Source organism: Meleagris gallopavo, chromosome 13 (genome assembly GCF_905368555.1).
Source record: "Meleagris gallopavo chromosome 13, MGAL_WU_HG_1.1, whole genome shotgun sequence".
NCBI classification, from domain to species: domain Eukaryota; kingdom Metazoa; phylum Chordata; class Aves; order Galliformes; family Phasianidae; genus Meleagris; species Meleagris gallopavo.
Window position 1 is genome coordinate 15,055,978 of NC_139416.1, and position 9,980 is coordinate 15,065,957.

At 43.9% G+C, this 9,980-nt stretch overlaps 1 protein-coding gene across 2 annotated transcripts in view; it reads left to right on the top strand.

Moving 5' to 3' along the window:
* Positions 1 to 8,736, top strand: part of CMIP (c-Maf inducing protein) — a 123,219-nt gene extending 114,483 nt beyond the window's left edge. For both annotated transcript variants that reach the window (XM_085234639.1, XM_085234640.1), the window contains exons 17-21: positions 687 to 734; positions 1,495 to 1,641; positions 3,141 to 3,246; positions 4,232 to 4,302; positions 6,767 to 8,736. In XM_085234639.1, coding sequence (XP_085090765.1) covers positions 687 to 734; positions 1,495 to 1,641; positions 3,141 to 3,246; positions 4,232 to 4,302; positions 6,767 to 6,820 — 426 coding nt within the window. In that variant the 3' untranslated portion in view covers positions 6,821 to 8,736. The remainder of the gene's footprint in view (positions 1 to 686; positions 735 to 1,494; positions 1,642 to 3,140; positions 3,247 to 4,231; positions 4,303 to 6,766) is intronic.
* The last annotated feature ends 1,244 nt before the right edge of the window (positions 8,737 to 9,980 follow it).

Here is a 9,980-nt window from a genome sequence, read left to right on the forward strand (position 1 = left end):
ATATGCTGTGTGATATTTGCTAAAGTGTCTGATCCCATACTACGTTTCTGAATGATATTCAGTAAGCTGCTTGGAATCTGTGTGAAAGAAAAGGGGTGAAATCTTGCTGTCTTAAGATCTTGTAAGTCAGCTTGTCAAATTCTGCCACCTTTTGATATGTGAGTAGCAAATGGTCCTAGTGCTGGCCAGCATTTCTTAATGCTTTGACATTCGGAACATTTCTCTGAGGTCTAGTTCACATCACAGATTTTTCCTAATTTTAAAGACAGGGTCCACAGACAGTAGATAAATCTGCTCTCATTAGCACTTCATCTGCAAATGTACCCGTGGTCTTCCTCTTCCTTTTTTCTTATTTCTTCTCTTTAATCCCTGCTTTCAGCCTGAATAGAACGTGTTTTTTATAGTGAAGAAAATAATTTTATCAGCTGCACAGTCAGAGGCTGAAGCAGAGATGCTGACCCATGGCATGAAGACCACTGGCTGTGGTTAGTTGCAGTCCCTAGGGAAGCATCTGGCAGGCACAGGAAAAGTCTGTTGGTGCAGAAAAAGCAGGGAAGGGGTAGAAGAGCTGGCAAGGAGCTTTGAAATCAGATCAGGGTTCATTCTAGGGAAAAACTCACTCTGCTTCGGTTGGTCTGAAATGTAGTTTGGCAATCTCTTTGACCAAAATATCTTCTCTCTTACAGCAAAGAAAAGGTGGTCCCACGAGGTTAACACTGCCATCCAAGTCCACAGTAAGTTAATCTTGCCAATAAAAAAAAAAACAAGCTTTATCTTTCCATATTTAAACACTTGATTTATGTTTGCCATGTGGCACAGTGGTTTTGGTCAGTCAAGAGAGGAGCCCTTCCACTTGCTCTGTCAACATGACTGGGGTTTACACAGGCAAGGGCACATTGCTGTTCTTGCAGCAGCATGCAATGCCAGTACAAGCAGCAGGTCGTCAGGTTTACAGTGGTGCACAGGCTTGGAATGTATGATTCAATCAAAATATAGATCTGAGGACCAGATTTTGCATTTAAAAAAGCAGACTTAATAATGTGCAGTTCTACATTTTACACGCTGACTTCTGAAAGAGGTCCATCTCTGGTGCAGTTTAAGGGCATTGTAAACCCAGAGCAACATCACTGAAACCCAGGTAGCATATGAGAGCTCAGTGTGAGTCTAGAATGTGCGGTGACATCTGCATTAAGCTAAGAAGCTCATCTTTGAGTTCTGAAACTATGCCTTGGTGCCTCGTAAAGATACACACTCCAAGAAAATTTCTGTCCTACTGTCTGGATGCATTTTTCCCAGGGAGTGTGAAGCAATGCTGCCACAAGAGCTCAGCTGCTTGCCAACAAACAGAAACTTCTCTGTGTGGTTCTCTGTTGCTGTAAACAAGTGGTAGAACTGTGCAACCCGTGCTGGTTAGCAGGAGCAGTGACACCACTGCAGATGGTTGCAGGCTGAGGAGTTGATAATCTTGCTCATCAATCTGATGTTTGCTTTCAGGATGCAGACCTGGCCCGCTTGCTGAGCTCAGGATCTTTTGGAAATTTGGAAAATCTCAGCCTGGCCTTTACCAATGTAACAAGTGCTTGTGCTGAGCACCTCATTAAACTGCCTTCACTCAAGCAGCTGAACCTGTGGTCAACCCAGGTAAGTGCTTTGCAGACTGAAACTCAGAGCAGGAACCCGTGCTGATTAATTCTGAAATTTTACGTTACATCAGCATGAGACAAATGTGGGAAGAGGTTTGCTTGGAATGAGTTTGCCTTCATGCTGTTTTTACAGGGCCTATAAAAAATGGTCTGTCTTATCCCCAGGACTCGTTTTTTTGTAGTTTTTATGTTAAATTTTAATTTAGTTTTAATTATTAAAGGATTGCATTTGTCTAGGGTTGGAAGCTCCAGTTTGGCATTGTTGGTACTGTGTAGTTCACAGTACATCTATTGCTGTTTGTTTGTTGGAGAAGAGTTTATGCTTTCACCCACTCAGAATGCCAAAAAAAAAAAAAAAAACCAACACAGAAAAAGATCACTGTGCACTTACAGTGTCAAGCAAAGCAGACAGTCTGTGTGTTGTAGGTAGTGAATGGCCCTGAATGTTGGTCAACTAAAATTTCCTCAAAAACAGCAAGAAAATAAACTCAAATAATGAATAAATATAAGGAAACTGTAATGAGAATGTAGTTATTCTGTAAGCAAAAACAGGGCTGCTTAACTGAATAAATCATTGAGCAGTTAATGGAAATAGTTTTTAAAGTAAATTTGTTCTTCTGCAATTCCCTCCTGGTTTTGGTCTCTGAGATCTCCCCTCAAGAGTTTTTCCCCATTTTCTGTTAGCACTTTTTTGTAGTGCTTACTGAAAATATGAATGTTCCCAGTGCAGCCACAACAGGCAGTACTTTTTTTCACTGAAATGTCATGTAAATATCTTGCCTTGTTTTCCTAACTATTTTTATACCTCAGAAATTTCCCCTTTTTGTCTGGGGAGTAAGAAGCAGAATCTGATTCCTTGCAAGTTTTCAGACTATCTTGTATCTGTCTCCTCCGTATTGGTCCTAACAGTGTAACTTCTGCATCTGAAAACTGAGTTTGATTTCACTCGGCACAGAGCTGCATTTTGTGTGATAAAAAAGAGTTGAGATTCCATTTTATTTTGTGATATCCTGGTTTCCATTAATCGAGAATTTAGAACCAGCAGAAACGAAGTGGGTCAATAGAACAATTACTAATCAATAGGACATTGTTCTTGAGACCAAAATAACTAATTAATACCACTTGCCTTTTATGCTTTTTGTGATGTGGTTGGGAACTGGCTGGGACTGCCATAGCCATCTTGTATAGCCTGGGTAGGAGCCCTCTCATACAAAGTCCTGACTTCTGAGGGACTGCTCTAATTAAATGGTGTCCTGTGGTTAAGCACTGGGTAGCGAGTACATAGACCTATATTCAAACCCACAACAATTATTTGCAACCGTGCACAAGTTAATTTTTCTATTCCCCATCCACAAGATACGAATAGAACTATTTGCTTTCCCTCCTGTTGCTGGAGATTCAGGTAAACAACCTGAGCTCAGCCCCAGTTCTGAGTGTGCGTTGTCTGCACAGTGATGTCCGTGCACTGTCTGAACACAACTTTGCTTGCCCCTGCAGTTCGGAGACGCAGGGCTGCGGCTCCTGTCTGAACACCTCACGATGCTGCAAGTGCTCAACCTGTGCGAGACGCCTGTCACGGATGCTGGGCTGCTGGCCCTTAGTTGTAAGTGACCAAAGCGAGCTGAAAGCCACATGGGTGCAGGGGAATTCACATGGTTCAGACAGCAGCTTTAGTTCTTGGCTGCAGGCAAGGAAAAGGAGCGCTGTCGTCTGAGCCTGCTGTGGTGCTTTGTGGTTTTGTTTTTTCTGTCCCAGAGTGTACTCTCCCTCTTGCCTCTAGCTGTATTGATGTCATTTGTCTCGATCTCACAATATGACCTGTTGCCCTGGGACTTCCCAGCCATTTTCACACTCCCTGCTCCAGGCAGGAGCCACAGACCATCTTTTTAATGAGTTTAGTGACTGTGTGCAGCAGGTTCCACATCTCTGACATGTTTTGCTCCTTCTTTTTGAGGAGGTGAGGCTCAGGCTGTTCTCATGTGGTTTAATATCAAAGCTAAGTAGGGCAAGGCAGACTGGGGTTGTCTGAGCAACATTCAGGATTCCCCTCTGTACCAAATGCTGCGTCATGTGCCAGAATAAGACTCTTTCCTATGTCCAGCAATGAATTATAAACCTCTCCTACTAGGTTTAAAGGGCTCCTTTAATAGGCTTGATCTTACACAGACATGCCAGACAGGCCAGTAGTTACAGCTCCTCTTAGGAAACTATTTTGCTAAGTATTGGAGCCCAAAATGGAAGTAAGTTGGGGGGAGAAGGGCTGCTAGACCAGCGTGCCCCTGTGCACAACAAGCAGAGCACTGAGAACTGCTCAGAATAATGTGCAGGAAACTGATGATGAGAAGTTCCTTGAACTCCTTTGAAGTCAGCAGACTTAAGCATATGCTTAATAGCCCTTCCTAAGTAGCGACTTTTTCCTGGATGAGAGCCCAAGCAGCTGCTTATCCATTTGTAGTTCTATATTTTACTCCTATTCAGCTTTTTCTGAGACACATAGTCATGTTTTGTTTATGCTTTGGCCTACTGTAAAACTGATATTTTAAGAAAAGGCAGCATGATCCTGAATATCTGTGTATTTTCTCTTTTAGCCATGAAGAGCCTGTGTAGTTTAAACATGAACAGCACCAAACTTTCAGCAGATACCTATGAAGATCTCAAGGTATTTCTGACTTCTGTCTGCTAAAGATGAGCAGTGGCTTGCCCAGGAGACTTGGCAAGTGCATGTTGGTAGTGCCCAGCACAGAGAGCACTGGTCTGGTGGCATGGGTGGCCATCATCTGAAGAGGAAGGAGTGGATTATTTTGGGGGGATGACCACTGAAAGCTGCATCCTGAGGTTGCTGGCTGTGATGGTTTCAGGGAGTGTTTAGTCTGTTGAGTCAATGAGTATTCTGTAGAATAGGGAGCAAAAGCCAAGTTCTTTTTTTGCCAGAGCTATAAATTTTAATAAGTAAGAGTATAATGGTTGTTTCCAGTGAGGATGCATAAAGAGGGAAATCTGATGCACACCTCCAAAGTCATCTTCTACACTATGAGCAGGAACAGAAGTCATGCTGATGAGCAGCATTGCGAAGCTTTGATTCACAATGCAAAGAGGGAATGAAAGACATGGGGGAAGGTGCAAGTTAATCTTGACACCTCTTGGACTGGAACTGTGCTTTAAGCAGAAACATCTGCACAAGTGCCTGGTTCCTTTGGGTGTGAGATGTAAGAAGTCTGGTGTTATCATTCGTACCATGAATTTACATCTGCTTCAGTGAGATGGTAAAGAACAAGAACAGCTGTGGGAGGGGAACAGCCCCAGGTGGTTTCAGGCAAAGATTGACTGAGATGTGTTGGCTTTCGTGACTTCCCATGGACTTTTTCTTCACTCTGGTGTTACATGAGTCACATCTCTTACCTTACCAACCTGAGTGCTCAAGATGAAACTCTAAATTATATTGTCTTGTGTGTTGAAACCTGAGATTGTGCCAGGTTTACTCAAAAAGGTCACAGCCTTGGGTCGAGCTTCAAACTTGTGGCTAGTCCTGAAACTGCTCTGCTTTCAAAATTCACTGCAAATGTATATCTTCAATTCTGGCTGTGGAGCCTGGTTTTCTCCAGAGACTCAGTTGCAATGTTGCTAGCACTGATTTTTCAAGATGAAGTTTTCAAAACTTGTGTCACAATTGTATATGCAAAGAAATCCTTGGAATTAACAGCTGGCTTGCAGATGGGTTCACACAATGGAGCTTGTATCGGGCGCCAAGCTTTTGCAGACAATCAGGGTCAATGCTGCGTTTGGTCCAGGGCTCTGGAGGGAAGTCTATTGAAAGGCTGGCCCAACCCTAGCCTGCTTCTGAGCCCCTCTGCTGCTCACTTGAGGCTGAAGCTCACATTTTCCAAACTGCTTCCCTCTACTCTGGTACTGCATGACCCAGTCCTCAGCAGCAATGCAAGAAAGTGACTGCCAGGGCAAACAGCAAAACTGACAAGAAGCAAAGCCCTGACAATTGCATAGATTTAACAAATCTGTGAGAACAGGCACGTGTCACGTTTCCCTCCCCACACTTCTTTCACTGAGGTTAATATTAGTGGTTATTGGGAGTGTTGCACATGCTCAAAGGGAGGGGAATAGCTTTTTCTCCCTGGGCCGTGTGGTTACAGGTCTGTTGAGAACAAGTTGGCCTTCAAAGAACGCATTTTCGATACAAATCTTCCCTTCTTCTCCCTTTGGTCTGTGGGAGCACTGGGGCACGAGCCGGGGTTGACATTTCCTCCCTGCCCCACCACACACACTGCACACACAGACACCCCCGTTTGTACCAGGCGGGCTGAAACAGACAATAAATAAACACCCACCACTGAAGTCATTATTGCCTAACTGAAAAATTATTTGCTGGCAGTGTCTGTAGGATTATGACTAGCTCTTATCAAAATATGTGCGCACATAAATCATGGAGTGAGGTAATAACGACTCCTAGAAACTTCCAACTCCTCAATTATGCCTCAGCCTAATTAAATGTGTTTGTTTAGTTTTGGAGACTTAGCTGTAGGGATCTGGACAGGGAGCAAGGAAGCGGCACCACCTTGTAGGAGGATAACAAATAGCCAGTGGCCACCCAAAGAGTGCTTTGGAAGTGTGGAAGGGAGACCGTGGTCTACTAGTGATAGGACAAAGGGGAACGGCTTGGATCTAGGAGGGGGGATATTTAGTTGAGGTGTAGGGAAGAAATTCTTTACTCAGGGCAGTGAGGTGTTTGTACTGCCCAGAGTGATGTCTGCCCATCCCTGGAGGTGCCCAAGGCTGTGGATGGGCCCTGGGCAGCCTGAGCTGGTGGTTATCAACCAGCCCATGGCAGTGGTTAGAACTGGGGGGATCTTTAAGGTCCCTTTTTCCAACCTAAGCCATTCTATGACTCCATGGCACCAAAAATAGTGTTTGTGTAACAAGCAGAGGGAGGAACCAGGCAGTGATGTAGCACAGAGGCTGGCTGTGCGCTTTGGATCCGTTGCAACCACAGCTGCAGCTGAGTGCTTGTAGTAGAAATACGGGCTGGGCTCTGCTCACTGCTGCTGTTGCAGCAGAGCTGGAATCCTGAGCACACGTTGTTAACTCTGACTTTCTCCTCTTGCCCCACACAGGCCAAACTGCCCAACCTGAAAGAAGTGGACGTACGTTACACCGAAGCCTGGTGAACTCTGCCTGCCTCCGACTCTCTTTTGCTTCTGATGGGAAGGAAAAGATTTTTAAAACAAACGAAAGAAAAACAAACCGGAGAAATAACTTTTTGGTTAATTCCTGTAGAGCAGTTGAGCGCTGGGACGTGGTGGGAAGGTCGTGGTGAGAGGCGGAGGAGTTGTGTTGTGTCGGGACATAGCAGGCCTGGACCCGAATCCTTGCAGCTTTGTGATTTCGGAATCAGCATTATTTAAATTGAAAAGGAGAAAATCTTTAAAAAAAAGAAAAAAAAAAAAAAAAAAGAATTAAAAAAAAAAAAGAAAAATAAAAGGACTTTGTAGCAGCAGCAAAGAGGATTATAAAAGAGGAAAAAAAAAACACCTTTGTGGATTTTATTTGCCTTTGTGTTTTATGCCGTGTGGAGAAAAAAAAAATATATTCATTTGTCATTATTTACCTGGGTTTCCTTGGCTGGCATCCGTCCAGCCGAACTCCTCTGTGACCAATTTTGCTCCAGAAAATCAAACTTAACAAAAATCTCAAGAGAAGAAAACCAAACGCGATCTGATTTCCAGCCCCTCGCCCCGTGTCCTCACAGTTGTTATGCAAAGTAATTTTGTTGTACATAAGATTTACATAATGCACCTATTTAAGAAAATGGTTCACAAATAACAGGTCTGGGACCTGTCTTTTATTTATGAATTGTTAATTCTTTTACCCTTTTTTGCGTATAGTACTGTATAAACTAGTTTGCTGTCTTGTTGTTATTATTATTTTTTTTAAAGGAAGCGTCCTCCTTGAAGAATTGCCTTTTAGTAACGCAGACTGTATTATAGTCCCTCTGTCACCACATCCATCGCTTGTCTTTTGGTTCCCAAATGCCTCCGATGTTATCAAACAGGAAGGAAGATGCCCACCTAGAGGATGCTGTCGGGAGGGGCGCAGGGATTAATAAAGTCAGCTTTCCTTCCCAAGTCCGGACCGCTTGCTTTAGTCTCTTCAACCCCGTCAGATTTATACATGGGCAGTAGGGAAATTCCGTCGTTCATTTTGCCGTTGGGGTAATCACAGGACTCTGCTGACTTTACAGAACTCCGTCGTTTTCTATTTGCGTCCAGTATTTCAAAACGAGGAGAAAAAAAGCTCTCCCTCCATGCTGAGCAGCAGCATTTGGGTTCGATGTTTTCCCCTCTCCTCCTGCTCTGTGCACGCACAGCTCTGCGTGTTCCCATCACACTGCCCCACGTGGACCCCACAGCTCTGACCCCTCTGCAGGTGGGACGGCCACATCTTTGGGATTTCCTTCCAGTTCCTTAGAAGATGTTTTTTTTTTTTTTTTTAATGGGGGTTTCTTTTATAATGACACTGTTGACTTTTGGTTTGTGTTTTTTTTTTTTTTTTTTTCATACTGAGCCTTGGTTGTACAGAGCTGCTTATTTAAAAAAGAAAAAAAAAAAATCCAAAACATAGTTTTTTCCTCTGTTTAACACCTTTGTTTTATTCTTCAGCACCTCAAGGTTTCACATACAGCCAATGTAATTTTTTATATATAAATATATATATATTTAATCTTATTCAATGGAAGCCAAGCTTTTTTTTTTTAATTTTGTTGCTATGTAGATGATGACCCTTACCCAAAAATTATGTTTTTTTTCCTTTTTTTTCCTTTTTAAATAAATGAAACAGAAATTGAGTCTTAACTCATGTAGTGTCCCAGGTTTTTTTTTTCCCCTTCAAATCCCAGACTGTACGCAGATACAGCGATGGGGAGAAAGAAGAAAAAAAATATCTATAAAAAGGAAGAAAAATGATGCCAACGTTTTCCTTAGCACTGTTGCTTTTACCAATGGTTTACTACTACTGTTCTGTAGCTGTGTACAAAGAGATGTGAAATAATTTCAGGCGAAAATAAACTGTAAGCGACTATCTTTTAGCTGCGTGCTTTGTGCTTTCTTTGAAGGAAGATCTCCAGCCTGGCGCCGTGGGGATGCTGCAGGAGCCCAAGGACAGCATTGCAGAGATACGTATTTTTGGACTGCAGAGATGTTGAGGTGTGTTTTGGGACAGTGTCCCCATGGAGCGATGTGCTGCACTTGCATTGCCTGCTGACCACGACGCACAAAATCCAGCTGCAGTGTCCCAGCTCTGCTGCAGTCCTTGGGACAATTAGCAAAATCTTTGAGCTCTTAGGTTCCAGTTGGAGCTCCTGGGACTGGTTTCAAGAGCAACCTATGTTATGTGGTCCATATTCTCATCCATGTTTCTGTGTTTCCAGACGAGGTAAGAAGTGGTCACCCCTTGACACAGAGAATTAACTGTGCCTTCAGCCTTCCCACTGAAATGCCACTCTGCCATAGCTGAGGCAATTGAGGCAGATGATTGTTCTGCTGTTCACGCGATTAAGGCTGGAGCATCTCTCCTATGAAGAAAGGTTGGGGAGTTAAGCTCACAGATGCCCAATCCTTGGAGGCATTAAAGGCTGGGCTGGATGGGCCCTGGGCAGCCTGATGTGATGCAGGCAGTCCACGGTGCAGGGCTGGAACTGGATGGGCTTGCCCAAACCATTCTGTAGTTCTCTGATGTCTGTGTCTGACTTCTGACTTCAAGTGATCGTCGCTGTGCCCTGCCGGGTGCCTTTGGCATCCAGCCAGCACCAATTACTGGGCAACATCATTAGAAATGTCTAACGATTGCATCGGACAAGGGGTTCTCATATCAGTTACAAAATGTGAGTATTAGAGGTGGTATAATAGGAGATGCTGTGTCTCAGCTTGTGCTCAGAAAGGTTTTTCTGAGTTCTATAGTAGAACGCCTGGGCTTGTGGGGCACCCTGGCAGTTCCTCCTGGATAATGATGCCTTTCTGCCTTCCTTTCAGCTGTAGCTTGTTGAAAATAGGAGCCATTAAAAGCTGCCCAATTTCATTTGGGAGGTTACTGCAGCACATCTTCCCGGGGACTGTGAGTACCGGGGCTTTCGCTTTCAACCCAGACTACCACGGTGGCTTCGATGCAAGTCCAAAGTGCACAAAGCAGCAGCACTACTTTGTTTCAGGGGCAATTTTCTCACGTCCTCATTAAAAACCTGCAGTTGTGCTGCCTTCCTATGGCTTCCCCCACTGCTCTCAGCTGCATGTGGAGTTCTAAAAGGCCAAACACAGAGAGGAATCTCACAGAGCA